Raw genomic sequence first — 15,201 nt, forward strand, 5'->3', positions numbered from 1 at the left:
GGTCTACTTGGAAAGATATTGATATTGAGAAAAACTCGTCAACTGTAACGCAGCCCACCAATGAATCAGAGACTTATATAGGAAATAATATAGTTCTTACATCAGATTTATCAAACTTATCTAAAGAGGCACACAATTCTAACACACAAACTAGTCATTTACGAGTTATGACGTTTATGTTAGTTACGTTTATGACAGAAACTGTAAGTTTTCCTCTTTTGAACATGTGATTTTTAGGCACTCGCCCCGTATAAAGAGTTTCGAAGAAACGTCTTATACCCAGAGCGAAAGCCTATTGGATTTGACCAAAAATGTGTTTTTTTTCAATTCTTTCATTTTTTACAAAAAGGTTTTTTCATAAAAGTATTATGGCTATTTTGTAGAAAATTAAATTCTGAACAAATTCACTGTATTTAAAAAGCCTAAATACCCATTTGAAAAAAGTCTTTCTAGTAGCGAAGCCTCATTCTATAGAGTGACCTTATATTACACAACATACTAGTTCAAAACAACTTTTTTTAGTCAAATTCACTATGTATATTAAATATACTATATTCTACATGATCACCATGTATATGCATCTTTTTAGACATACTTTTATAGAACAATAAAGGTAGAAACAGACATTTCTTCACTATACCCATACTAAATTCTTGAAAAACTAAACTTTTCACACTTGCTTCTATGAAATACTTGTACAATGACTATATATGTATAATATACTATATTCTAAGCCATCATTGAGCATATGTATATCTATATATACGTATATTTGATACTTTATCCCTCTGTATAACCTTAAATCTTAAGGAAATATGAATTGTTTTCACTCTAACTATAATAAACACTTGCACTGTAACTGTATATTATCATACTCATCACCATGTGTATATATATATGGCTATGCATAATTATATATATATATATATATATATATATATATATATATATATATATATATATATATATGGGGAATTATTTGTCAAAAAAGCCACCCCCCCCTGCCCATTTCAATTTTGGGGAAAAAAATTTTTTGAGCATATGAAAAAATTTGTCAAGAAGTGTAGCTTTTTATGCCATTAGGTGTTTTTTAAAAAAAATAAATTTAACCTCAAAAAAACTGTCTAAAGTGAGGCATCTCGCAAAAAAGTGCCATTTTTAAGTCAAAAATAATCGAAAAAAATATTATTCCTCAATAATTTTGACCAAATTACTCATTAAAAGTATTTTGGGAGTCGCTGAACAAGAATCCGATGTCAAATTTCAAATTCAAAATGGCGGATCCAAGATGGCGGACATTTTTTTTCTTACTGTTGACCCATTTCTACTAAATTCTGTATGTTGGGGTTTTTGGGATCGCTGATTAAGATTCCGAATTCGAATTTCAAATTCAAGATATTTGATCCAAGATAGAGGATCTTAATTTCGAATTGCTGAATGCAGATCCAAACTGACGGACAGATAATTTCTTATTATTGGCTGTATTCTACAAAATTTTGTAAACGGAAGTTTTTCAGGTCTCTGATAACGAATTTGAGCTCAGGTTTCAAATTCAAGGTGGCGGATTCAAGATGGCGGACATTGCTTTTTTATTATGGATCTGAGATTAAATTAACGACATATTTTTATTTCCCTCCAATGTATAGAATTATTAAATTGATTCAATTCAAATTTTTGTGGCGCTTTATTCTCAAATCAGTATCGACAGTCCTTGTCAGGATAGTCGGCTTATTGAGATATTGGGTGCTCTTCAACATCGGCGTACTCTCAATAGCAGTCCTTCTTAGGATAGTTATTGAGATTTCTTTTCAGGTTCAATAACAAAATTTGTGGTTTATATTCAACAGTCCTTTTTAGGATAGTTGATCAATTTTCCACAAATTTTTGTGACCCTTTATTCTCACATCAGTATCGACAGTCCTTTTCAGGATAGTCAGTTTTTTGAGATATTGGGCGCTTTTTCTTTGGATATTTATGAATGATATGTAAAAAATTATTTTGAATTTTGTTAACCTAACCTCAGTTTTGTATTAAGTGAACATTAATATTTTTTGACCATCAATATTTTTTAATATCGAATTTTGAATATTATTTGATGATAAATAAGGAATGTCCGCCATCTTGAATCCGCCACCTTGAATTTGAAACCTGAGATCAAATTCGTTATCAGAGACCTGAAAAACTTCCGTTTACAAAATTTTGTAGAATACAGCCAATAATAAGAAATTATCTGTCCGTCATTTTGGATCTGCATTCAGCAATTCGAAATTAAGATCCTCTATCTTGGATCAAATATCTTGAATTTGAAATTCGAATTCGGAATCTTAATCAGCGATCCCAAAAACCCCAACATACAGAATTTAGTAGAAATGGGTCAACAGTAAGAAAAAAAATGTCCGCCATCTTGGATCCGCCATTTTGAATTTGAAATTTGACATCGGATTCTTGTTCAGCGACTCCCAAAATACTTTTAATGAGTAATTTGGTCAAAATTATTGAGGAGTTATATTTTTTTCGATTATTTTTGACTAAAAAATGGCACTTTTTGCGAGATGCCTCACTTTAGACAGTTTTTTTGAGGTTAAATTAATTTTTTTCAAAAAACACCTAATGGCATAAAAAACTACACTTCTTGACAAATTTTTTCATATGCTCAAAAAATTTTTTTCCCCAAAATTGAAATGGGCAAGGGGGGGGGGGTGGCTTTTTTGACAAAGAATTCCCAATTTGAGCGCAAAAAGTTCGTTTAGAAAAGTATGAAGTGTAATATAAGGTTTTTTTAAAGAAATTTAGGCTGAGCGTAGTGTAGAATATAATATATTCAATATATATAGTGAGTTCAAGCGCAAAAAGTTTGTTTAAAAAAGTATGAAGTGTAATATAAGTCACTTCGTAGAAAAATTAGTAAAAGTATGTGTATATATATATATATATTTGGATGCTACGGGTCCAGGATAATAGAGGATCCTCACCAGTCTCGAGGAGTCGAGAAATAAAATGTACTCGTTGTTAATAAAATACTAAGCGACGAAACTTTATTCGATACAGTGCTCTCTCTCTCTAATTGCTCTGACACGCTGCGACGTTGCCTGTCGGGCGGTTCAGAGCGTTCTCACTAACATGGCGCTCGAACCTCGCCGCGTCGCCAGTTCGCCACCCATCGTGGCGGCTCGGGGGGGGGGGGGGCGCCGCGGGAGAGGCAGTGGCCGGATGGAGCGGCTGCTCACTCGAAGTCAGGCCTGGGGATCAGGCGCTGCTTCCTGCGGTGACTCCGGTGGTGGACAGCGGGAGCCCCCACATATATATATATATATATATTGAATATACTATATTCTACACTACGCCTAGCCTAAATTGCTTAAAAAACCTTATATTACATTTCATACTTTTTTGAACGAACTTTTTGCACAACGCCTATACTAAATTTTCAAAATAACCTTATATTACACATACTTGCTAATAATTGCTTGAACTAACTTTTTCCACTTTAACTCTACACCATGCCTAGACTAAATTTTCAAAATGTTTTAACTCTACTTCCTTTTACCTTTTTTCTGACTAAAACTTCTCTTCTATCTTCCTGAATCTCGTAATCCTGTTACTTTCTTATCACTCCTTTTTTTTTAAAGTACACGCATAATCACCATATATTTTATTGCACAGTCCGTATCCTGTAAGCCTGTGAACGGTAGAGGCTTGTCTTTGTCAACCACTACTTTATCATGTCCTCTAGTGGAAATGGATTGTGTGCCAAAGTGTGCCAAAGTGTGCCATAGTGTGCCATAATGTTCCAAAGTGTTCAAATTCCGAAATTTATTACACTTTGGCATACCTTGGTATACTTTGGCACACTCTGGCACACTTTGGCACATTTTGACACACATGGGTTTTTCGGAAATTGAGGACTTAGAAAATTTTTGCACGAAATCTGGAAAACTTGTATTCCCGACGGATTCCTCTGTTAAGGCATGTTTTTCCAACATTTACGGCGGTCAGCAGCTTTAAGGCAATTACGGGCAATTGTTAATGAATATTGTAAAAAACAGTTACATATATGTAGATGTGTACATACATATACAACTACCGCATATAAACACAAAATCTAAAACAATAAATCTTTAATCTTGCTTGCACTGAACATAATACTATGCCTCAGAATTATAAAAATTATAAATTATAAAAATTTAAATCATTAACTCAATGATATATGGTTACTGCATCACAGAATCGTCTTCTTAAACAAATATTGAACAAGATACTTTTACTAAATTGTAACTTATGCATTGTATACATTAATTAAATTGTAACTAGATTATACATAGCAAATTATAACAATCATAAATAACAATCATTATTGCATTGAAAAATTAATAATAACAATAATAAAAATAAAAATAAGAACAATATTTTAATCATAATTTTAACCGTAAACAAATTTTTATGCAATTTTTGACTATAATGAAATATCAATGACATATTATACTTTGCAATAAAATGCAACAAAATCATTTATATACAAGATAAACCATTTATATACAAATAATTTTAATAAATGAAAAATAATATACTTTACCAATCAAGAGGCTGGTTGACAAATTCATCTGCTAGAAACATTATAAACATTGAAGAACCTGCAACAATAAAATAAATTCCACGAGGTAAATGCTTAATAGAAAAAGTTTTAAGCAATCATTTTTGTTTTTAATTTATAATAAAATACTTATCTAATAATTCCATTCAAGTACTTTATTGAAAGCAGGATACACATACATGGAACACTTGTGCAATTTAACAAATTGTAATCATACTTGGAGGCGGACTGACGAGTGCGCATCATGGCCGCGCATCTGTGAGCGTACCGCGGTAGCTCGGTGGGACGATCGAAAGAGCATGCGCGGAGAGAGGGGCTCGCGCGCGAAACCGAGTATTATCGCGGAGTCGGTGAGACTAGTAGGGGGAGCGCGCATACACAACTAGCACGCACCACTAACCGAGCCATACCACCGCACTGGCGCGATTGCGCTAGTGGGAGTCCCGTGCACCGCGACTGCACGATGAGATGAATATAACTTCAGAGCTAGATGCCGCGTCAGGATTATACGACATGTTCGCGCTGTCTCTTTCTCTCTCGTTAGACGCGGACAGAAGGGAGCGTCCATGCGTTTGACGCCGGCGGTGTCGTGCCGCCTTTAATTAATATAGGGGGCGCGGATTCGGGTTTTCCGGGAACGCGCAGGACTATTAGGGTGAACGAGACTTCTTTCTAGAACACAATATCCTCGACTGCTGAACCGAAAGGACGCACTTGCTACCACCAACCCCATTTCAACGGATCCAGAGCGAGAGCTAGAGGAAGTCGCCGGGCAGTAGGAAGAAGTTGGAGTCGAAGAAGAAGATTAAGTAAGTTGTTACATATTCGGCACGAGGGCCACTAATTGTTGGTCGTGGATGTATTGCTTGGGGTACGCGACGCGGAACGAAATTACGTGTGTCGAGAACGGGAGAATACTCGTTTCGGGGCGTTGAGACGCGGTCGATCTAACTGGATCCCGCCATTTTAATAAATCTGTTGAGCCGCTGTCGATTGCTCAACAATCCAGCAACGTATTCGGAGAATTGTCAATCTTCTGTTGATCGTTAAGCGATCCAGAAATCGTCGACTAATTGGGTAGCGTCGCTGTTGATCGCCAAGCGATCCAGCTTCGAAAAAGGGGAATTACTGAGCCGTTGTAGAGTCGATAAACGATCCAGTAATGGTCTCTGGTGTTGCGTAGCGCCGCTGTTGATCGCCAAGCGATCCAGCCTCATCAGGAAGAACCATCGAGCCGCTGTCTATCAACAGATCCAGCAATTAGGAGAACACTAAGTCGAGACGCCGTTGGCCTTTTAAGTCCGGCAACCCGAAATTCCCGTAAAATAGTTGCGTGGCGTCGTCGAGCGGCTGTAGCGTTATCCTCTCAATCAGTAGTAGTCGCGGTTTCGCCTTACGAATAACCGTTGTTCGTACCGCCACCGATGTATCCCTTATTGCGGTGGATTTCGCGACGTTTTAGGAGATTTTCGCGCTTTACCGCAAATATTCCCACTGCGGGAAAGGCAACAACGAGCGAATAAATACCAGCGATTTCCAAAGGGCAACTATAACGACCGAACACCATCTTGACGGACGCCGCGTCATTTGATCGCGACGCCGACAGTAGTATATGGGCTGGTATGGAGAGGCTGGGCGTGGCGTAGAGTGACGTCACCAATCCCGTGGCTGGCGCCAGTTGTTTATGTAAACAGAAGCCCATGTTTATATCAACAGTAGCTGATAAGGTGAATAAACATGATTTACGACCGCTACTGTCATAAACAGTCTGTCATCGATGGGTGAGTTTTGTTTGTTTATTTATTAATAATTATAAATAATTTTTAAACAAAAGCTATATCACGCATGCGATGCCATAAGGTTAATAAACATGATTTACGACCGCTACTGTCATAAACAGTCTGTCATCGATGGGTGACTTTTATTTGATTATTTATAATTAGAAATGTTTAACAAAGTTTTGTTTGTTTATTTATTAATAATTATAAATAATTTTTAAACAAAAGCTATATCACGCATACGATGCCAGCCCTCCCCCTTTTACTCAAGCAGACCCGAGCGCGACTCTCTCTCTCTCTCTCTCTCTCTCGTTCTCTCTCTCTCTCTCTTTCGCTGTCTACTCCATACCAGCTATACCAGCCCGTAACCCCCTTCCTTTTACAATATAGTAGCCCGTGAGCTCTGGCGCGGTGGCTCCCGCCGCTGCTGTACCGGACCCGCTTCTCTCTCTCTCTCTCTCTCTCCCCTCTCTACGCCATACTCGCGCGCGTCCGCCAAAGCCGCCGTCTACCTGTCGCTCGCGTATACCTGCTGTTTGCAGGCCGATCCAGCATATTGTACCCTAGCACCGGCTCTGATCCTTTCTGCGCTGTAAAGAGAGAGATTGTTCCACGTATATAATTTATATGGTGGCCCTGAAAAGGGCCGATTGTTTTTTGAAATATATATTATTGTAATTAGCGTTTCAGCTTGCTGTATCCGTCTTTTACGGGGCACGAAAAGGTGTTTGTGGAAAAGGATTTTTGATTCTGTGACGAGGAGGAGGAGGAGGATTTTTTAGACAGATTATAACCGCTTTTCTCTGGATACGAGAAAGTGTTGGTTGAGAATGACGACTGATTTTTCTGCTTTCTTGGCTCCTTGCTTCTCACGAGAGGCTGTCTCTCCTCCCACGTAGAACCTTTTTTCTACTCTTTGCTCTGCTCCTGTCCCATGGTCGAGTTGCTGCTTTGCCGGTCGCTTGACGAATGATTCGCATCGAAATGAACGCGTGCATATATAACTCTACTACTCGGTACCGCAAAGCTTACTCTAAATTTCGGCTTTGGGGATCGTTGATGGGAGTGGTGGGTTTTGCACGCATAAAAAGAGAAATTCTGACACAATATTTATTTACTAAAAAACGCGTACGAGTGGAATGACTCAGCTTACAAGGTAATGAAATAATAAAATGACACACGAGCGCGCGCGCACGCACACACACAAACATACTTACACAGCCGCACAGGGATTTTTGGTCGACGGATTCTTACCATCTACCAATCCAGCAGAAAATCCCATTGTTTTTGAATACTAGGGCTGCTATTCGCATGGCTGCCCTGAATGTTCCAAAAACAATCGCAACAAGCCGAATGCCTGGGGGTCGTACTTTCGACGCGTTGCTCGAGAGTACACGCGCTAAAATCGCGCAGATCCAACAGCTCGGTTACGAGACGCGCGAAATTTGGGAGTGCGAGTTTGACAGAGTCAAGCGCGAAAACCCTGAAAGTACGTGTCGGAGCATCCGCTAATCAGCAAAATAACGCTTAATCATCGTGACGTGTTCTTCGGCGGACGGACCGAAAATTTCGTCGCAGTTTACGATGCTAAGCCAGGCGAGCGTATTCTGTATACAGATATACGCTCGCTGTATCCTTACGTTTGTAAACGAGGCAGATTTCCGCTCGGTCATCCAAAGGTTTACGTCGGCGAGAAATCCGATGAGCTGACGACGGGTGGCAATCTCAACAATTTTTCGGCCATAGATGGGCTGGTAAAATGTAAGGTTTTACCGCCGAGTAGATTGTATCAGCCTCTTTTGCCGGTAAAAATGCACGGCAAGCTTCTCTTCGCACTGTGTCGTACATGCTGCGAAGAGATGCGGCAGAGCGATTGTTGCCACTCGGGTGCGAGTCAGCGAGAGTTCAGCGGAACCTGGGTGGCGGATGAGCTGCGAAAAGCCATCGAACTCGGCTATACTATAACTGAAATATTCAGCTGTTCAGCCAGCAGCAGCACCGCCAGTAGTAAACGAGTCGTGTGAAAACTCTGTTCAAACGTGCGGCGACAATCTCTCGAGACTCGATTCCGAGATGCACACAATTCTACATTTGAATAAATTTAAAGATGAGCGTGAAAAATGTCAAAACTATTTACAAGTACTGCGGCGATATCTGTTTTTCAAAGATTCCGAACGTCACGCTGAACACGATTACGAGCGCGACGTCGACGAAATAGAGGCCACATCGGCACCAATGACTGAAGAAATAATACTCGACAGCGTGCCCAAGAGTTACGCTCAAAAAACGCGTCTTCTGCTGAAACACTGGAAAAGCGTTGCCGGCGATCGTCTCAAGTGGGATAGCACTGGCAGAATCAGTATAGACGGCCGACCCATACAAGATTCCAACATTATAGAACTGATTAGCGACGTTGTCGCACGCAGGAAAAAACACTGGATTGGAAGTGCCCATCGGCCGTTTACCTTTCGCCAAATTCATCAAGACAGTCGACACGCCGATAAAGCTTATTGGAAACCCGGAAATAGTGAAAATTGGTAAAAATTTGACAGAGCCGAATAATACAGCGAAACGACGACTGCCTAGTAAAGAGAGCATCGACGCGTTGATGGAAATACACAACTCTAGCAGCAGCAGCAGCGAATCACCGGCATCGCCTGCTTTGACGAGAAATCGAGCGAAGAACAAGTGGCTACGTCTCGCAAACTTTTAAGCATGGCGTCGTCGTCGTCGTACGAGCAGCAATACTACGATGTCTCGCACGAGGCTGGTTACGCAGGTGCGCGCAATCTCGTGCGTGTAAATCGAAAAGACAAATTATTTAGCGCGGCTGTTACGCGGGAGAAAGAACGTATATACGAGTGGCTTAGTAATCAAGACGCCTATACTCTTCACAGACCCGTTAAGCGTAAATTTCCGCGATTAAGTTACAACGTGAGCAACATTGACGACGTATGGGAGTGCGACTTGCTTCAATTAACCACGATCAAAGAACACAACGACGGATACTGTTACCTACTCGTAGTGGTGGACGTATTGAGTAAACACGCGTGGCTGGAGCCTCTACGCGATAAAACTACAGCCAACGTCACCGCAGCCTTCGGACGAATACTCGAACGCAGCAACGGTCGCGTCCCGATACTCTTACAATCCGACAAGGGTAAGGAGTTTGTAGGCTCCACGTTTCAGGAGTTTTTGAAAAAACGCGACATCAAATTTCGTACAGCTCGAAACCCCGATATCAAAGCGGCTGTGGTGGAAAGACTAAACCGTACTATACGCGAACGAATGTGGCGATACTTTTCTCACAATAAGACGCAACGTTACATCGACGTGGTGCAGAAAATCACCGAGGCTTACAATCATACTCAACACAGTGGTACAAAGATGCGCCCCTGTGACGTGAGCATTTATAATGCTGCGAAAACGCGCAAAAATTTAGCGAAAAGAGCTCGTCTGCAATCGACTTACAAGAATCGCGAAAAGATGGCGTCAGGTGTAATCAATAAATACAAGCCCGGATCTTACGTATGCATTAGTCGCACGAAAAATACTTTCGAGAAGGGATACGAAAAAAACTTTAGCTGGGAAGTTTTCAAGATTAAGCGCATATCGAACAGACAGCAGTTACCAACGTTCATCTTGGAAGATTTGAACGGCGAGGAGATTGACGGCTTTTTCTATCTCGAGGAGCTCGCTCACGTTAGTACGAAACGCATGTCGGACGCTGCTGAGCAATTCAAAATAGAACGCGTAATTCTTACAAAGGGTCGTGGCTCGAAGAAGCAGCTACTCGTCAAGTGGGCTGGCTATCCGGACAAACTCAACTCGTGGATCAAAGCCTCTGAAGTACAAAAAATTTAAAAATGGACCAGAACGATTTTTACCTAGTTCTGCCTGGCAACAGCAGTATGACGTACTACAACGAAAACGCCACCAGCTGCTTTACAACGCAGCTCTCGCGCGAGCTCAGACTCAGCGGGAATTGGTCCGTTGCGCTCGTCGAAATTCACGTGCCGAGTACTGTCACGCACATTCAAGAATCGGACGCCTTTTACACGTTTAAACAGTCGGAAAAGGCAAAGCAGGAAACGCATTTTTTTCCGCACGGTATTTACGACAAGATCGAGCAACTAGCCAACGAAATAAATAAATCAGCCGCCTTTCACGATCACCTGCGTCTCGAAGTTGCACCCTTTCAAAAGGGCTACTACATGCTACAACGCAAGTGCGCCTGCGTTGATCAGCATCAGACAACGTTTAACGAAAAAATTTGCCGTATTTTCGGTTTCGAAGATTCCGAGACTCGGCGAAAAAACGGCACCTTTGTCACATCGTCAATGGGCAGTGTAGTCGCGCTAGGAAACAGACCAGCATCGCTTTCCCGAGCTATTCCCGATCAGCTCTACGTGTACACGGATGTATGCGAGCCACACACTGTAGGCGACACTCAAGCTGCTCTACTGCGTATAGTTTCCGTGGATAGTGCAAAGTACAAATTCGTCAGTAATATCGTGAGACATTTTACACCTGCTCATTATATTCCACTTTTACATCACAGTTTTCGCTCGATTGTCATAGATATAAGGGATCAGCACGGAGTGTGAATACCATTCGAATATGGAACGCTGACGGTTACGCTTCACTTTAAACGTAATCGCTAGAGAGAGAAAGAAAGAGCGAGCGAGAGAGAGAGAGAGAGAGAGAGAGAGAGAGAGAGAGAGAGAGAGAGAGAAAGATCAACGCTATGTCACGATGAGTCACTACATACGCTACTACGACGAGCAAGTAGGCGGTGGAGGAGTGAGACACGTCTATTCCGGTTCAACGTATCAGCGCGGACGAGGTGTAGATGCGTGGCTCGGAGGTTTATTTCGCAAAATTCTTCCGTACATCGCTTCCGATGCCGGAGCTGTGGGCAAAGAGGCTGTGCGCACAGGCATCAACGTGTTGGATGACGTTGCAAACAACGGCTCGAATTTCAAGGAGGCGTTCAAATATCGTACTAAAGAGTCTAGAAACAAATTGAAGAGAAAAGCCGGTGAAAAGATAGCAGAAATAATGAAAGGCTCTGGTTATAAATCACGAACAGTGCATTGAAGGCGTCAGTTGAGAAAGACACGTACATCGAGTACAATCGGCTCTAGCAAAAAACGTAAACAACATACGGCAGGACGGAAGAAGAGAGTCACGAGAAAAACAAAGAAGAGGCCTACAAAGATAAGTACTAAGCAGCAGCATCAGCAGAGTTTGAGAAGTGTTACGGATATTTTTGGTCCAAGGCGTATTTAGTTCGGGGTAAAAATGACATTTTTACATTCTCACTGGACGGAATGCATGTCCAGCGAGCTGCATCTTTTCACGCTTCCAGCCACCCAAACGTCCATTGAAAGCAGCAGCTTTCTGCGTTATAAGCCTGTGTCGTCTCTTAGCGACGATGTCGACGCACCATTGGAATTTGTCGTGCCGGCAGGTAGCGAGCATTACTTTGATCTGGCTCACACTATGCTTCATGTTCAAGCTAAAATCGTACCCACTGACGAGGCTACCGCAACGACCGAAGACCTTAAAGTTGGACCGATCAACAATTTCATGCATTCAATGTTCAATCAGATTGACGTTTTTTTTTCAATCAGAAAATTGTTTCGCCGCCTGATAACGCCTATCCTTACAGAGCGTACATCGAGACGCTTCTCAACTACGCTCCGGCTGCTAAAGAGTCACATCTTACAGCGAATCTGTGGTACGACGACACAAGCGGCGGTTTCGAGTCGCCAGCTAATGCGGTGAGCACTGACACAACACCTATGATCGTGAACAAAGGGCTGGAAAATCGCAAATATTTTACACAGAATCGACGATCGAGTCGAAATTAAGTCGTTTACTCTTCACTCGGGAATATTGGGCGATTCGATCGACAACGTTATACACGGTCAGCTGCCGAAGAGAATAATCTTGGGCTTTGTGGAAAACAAAGCATTCAACGGAAACCGCGCGTTAAACCCTTTTAATTTTCCACACTTCTCTATAAATTATATTTCTCTCTACGTCGACGGCGTACAAATTCCAAGCAAACCTTTGCAGCCACGTTTCACAGGTCTCGACAAACTCTACATTGACGCTTTTCAAACACTTTACACGGGCACAGGCGTGCATTTTCTCAACGAAGGTTTTGGCATCAATCGCTACAACTATTACAAAGGTAATTTTTTGACGGTCTTCGATCTCACTCCTGATTTATCGGCACACTGTGCCACACATTGGAATCTCATGCGCTTGGGTAGCATACGCATAGAAGTGAGATTTGAGGCGGCTCTTCTCACTGCTATCAACTGTATCGTTTACGCAGAGTACGACAACGTTCTGAAAATCGACTCTAGTCGCCAAATCGTAACGGATTTTAGCGCTTGATGCGCACGCACTCGATCGCAGCACCTCAAAAAAAAATTTTTTTTTTTTTTGATTCGCGCTTTATAGGGCGAGCGCGTTGACAGTCTGCAGTTAGTCTCCCTCTCGAAACAGCCAGCACCTAACGTACTCGAGCAGCAACAGCATCATCGTCATCATGACGGACTACGTGATCGATATTCAAGGCTTTCGGGCTATAAATAAAAAATTTACTCCCAAAGAAGTCGGAGTTTTATCTCTCCAGAGCCGTATAGTTGGTCATTGGATCATTCGCGCGCCGTGCAGTTTTACCGAATTACCCGCGGATATGCAGCAGACGAATAATTACTGCACTCTCGATGTACACGGTTTAGAGTGGCACGACGGAGATATCTCGTTCAAGAATCTGCGATGTAATCTGTGCAACTTGGTGAAAGACGCGCGCCGTATATACGTGCGTGGCCAGGCAAAAGCCAAGTTTTTGGAAAAAGTAGTGGCTCGAAGAATCACCAATTTAGAAGATTTTAGTGCGCCTTCGTTTGACGAACTCTCTACGCAATTCCCTAACGTCTTGCTGTGTACCAGCCACGGTATCAAGAAATTCGAGAACAAGAAAAATTTTTGCGCACTGCGTTGAGCCTATCAAATCAGAAGGTGGATACACTTAATCGTTGCCAGTCCTCATCGAAGCGACCCGTACGACATAAATAGCCAAGTAATGTACCAAGCTATATTAGATTACGATCGGCTGCAGATGGAGAGATATCACTATCCCGAATGATTTCGAACTAGCGACGTTGTGGACGGAATTAAAAAAGATGCTGACGAGAAAAAATAAGGCGCGGTAGAAGAAGAGTACGTAGATGCACCATCATCATGAATATGCGTCAAATAATCACAGCTATTAGAGGATTAAAAGCCGATTCAATAGGAGTTTACGCTACTAATCATGTTCCGAAATTGCTATCCACACCGACAGCTATTGTAACGAATCTCGACACCTCCAATCAGCCAGGATCACACTGGGTTGCCATCTTCATAGATAAAAATGGATACGGAATTTACTTTGACAGCTACGGAGTTGCACCCGTATCAAAGAATCATCTTGATCGACTCGGAAAAAACTGCACGCGATTCGACTGGAATAAAAAACAAGTGCAGAGCGTCGACTCTAAAGTATGTGGCGAGCACTGCATTATGTTTCTGTATCATATGTGTACTGGCATTTCTCTGCGAAAATATCTACGTTTTTTTTTATCAGACTTTGTCAAGAATGACGCATTAGCCGTTAAGTTTTATCGAAGGCTCATGAGAAGAATGCAAAATAAAACAATGCGTCATCGCCATCTTCGAGTCAACGCATTCCCACACACGAGTTCTACAGGACGGGGTTACTATAATCAGATTTGCACAGCCAAGACCGGACGTTTGTTATCTGAACGTTAAACAAAACAACTTCTATCGATATCAAACGTGTCTCGTTCCACTATGTAATGTAAATACTGTAACGGCCGTTTCTAGAAAGAACTGCGACTCGTTGACGCTCGCTCTTTGTCCTCCCATTCTTTATAAAGGTGTCGTGGCGCAGTCGCCAGCCATTAGTCATAAGAACACTCTCGTCAAGTAGACCTCGTGTGTAAAAAATCTTTGCAATGGATTCAGCAGCTGCAGCACCAAGTGCCGAGTCTTGGAAAAATAAGCTGATCACCTGCAACTTGTACTCGACGACGTACGCGCTTAACAAATCAAACTGCAAGCGTGCAACCATAGGCCTGGAGTATTACGGCGGTTACTACAGAGCAGTGTTAAAAATTTTTGCCAATAGATCGCCAACCAAGTATGTGACACTCGACACACACAGCTGTGAAGTGATCAAAGATCAGATGGAGGCTATGGATGCATATCTGAATCACTCCTTCACGTTCTACCAGGATTTTGGAAATCCTAGTAAGATCCTCCTTCCAAATCACGATGTCACATTCACAAATAGCTTCGGAGCAAGGGCGATCGGCATCGACGAGAGGCCAACACCAACATCAGCACCTACAGCAGAAATGACAACCCACAACGGTCAGCAGTTCATCAGCAGTGTCGGTGGCGGCAGCGGCCATGACGAGGAAACATGACAGCATCCACCTTCACAGCCTGCGTGCAAGAAGCAGAAAAAGTACGAGAGTCCGCCTAGTGTAATTATGCATTAACAAACGTTCGCTGGCTTAAGACAGGTAAAGGAGTGCATCGATTTGCGTTTTAAACAGCTCGAGGAGCTTTCGAGATTAATTAATCGCGGCGTGGACTCAATTTTAGATTATATAAAAGACGCTTTTAAAAGAGAAGAGGCTGAACTGTGTTGTGAAATTCTGAAAAATGTAAACTTGTTCAAACAATATTACGCCATTCATAAATATAAAATCGATGAAATTGTTAAGACAAACTTAAATTTCG

At 41.9% G+C, this 15,201-nt stretch overlaps 1 protein-coding gene across 18 annotated transcripts in view; it reads right to left on the reverse strand.

Moving 5' to 3' along the window:
- LOC100679361 (SNF-related serine/threonine-protein kinase) overlaps window positions 1–15,201 on the reverse strand; it is a 738,484-nt gene that overhangs the window by 459,723 nt on the left and 263,560 nt on the right. For 3 of the 18 annotated variants that reach the window (XM_032601897.1, XM_031928110.2, XM_031928116.2), the window contains exon 2: window positions 4,574–4,631. The exons of the other annotated variants lie outside the window; for them this stretch is intronic. In XM_032601897.1, coding sequence (XP_032457788.1) covers window positions 4,574–4,623 — 50 coding nt within the window. In that variant the 5' untranslated portion in view covers window positions 4,624–4,631. The remainder of the gene's footprint in view (window positions 1–4,573; window positions 4,632–15,201) is intronic. 18 annotated transcript variants of the gene reach the window in all.

Source organism: Nasonia vitripennis, assembly GCF_009193385.2.
Source record: "Nasonia vitripennis strain AsymCx chromosome 4 unlocalized genomic scaffold, Nvit_psr_1.1 chr4_random0003, whole genome shotgun sequence".
In the NCBI taxonomy this organism is placed as follows: domain Eukaryota; kingdom Metazoa; phylum Arthropoda; class Insecta; order Hymenoptera; family Pteromalidae; genus Nasonia; species Nasonia vitripennis.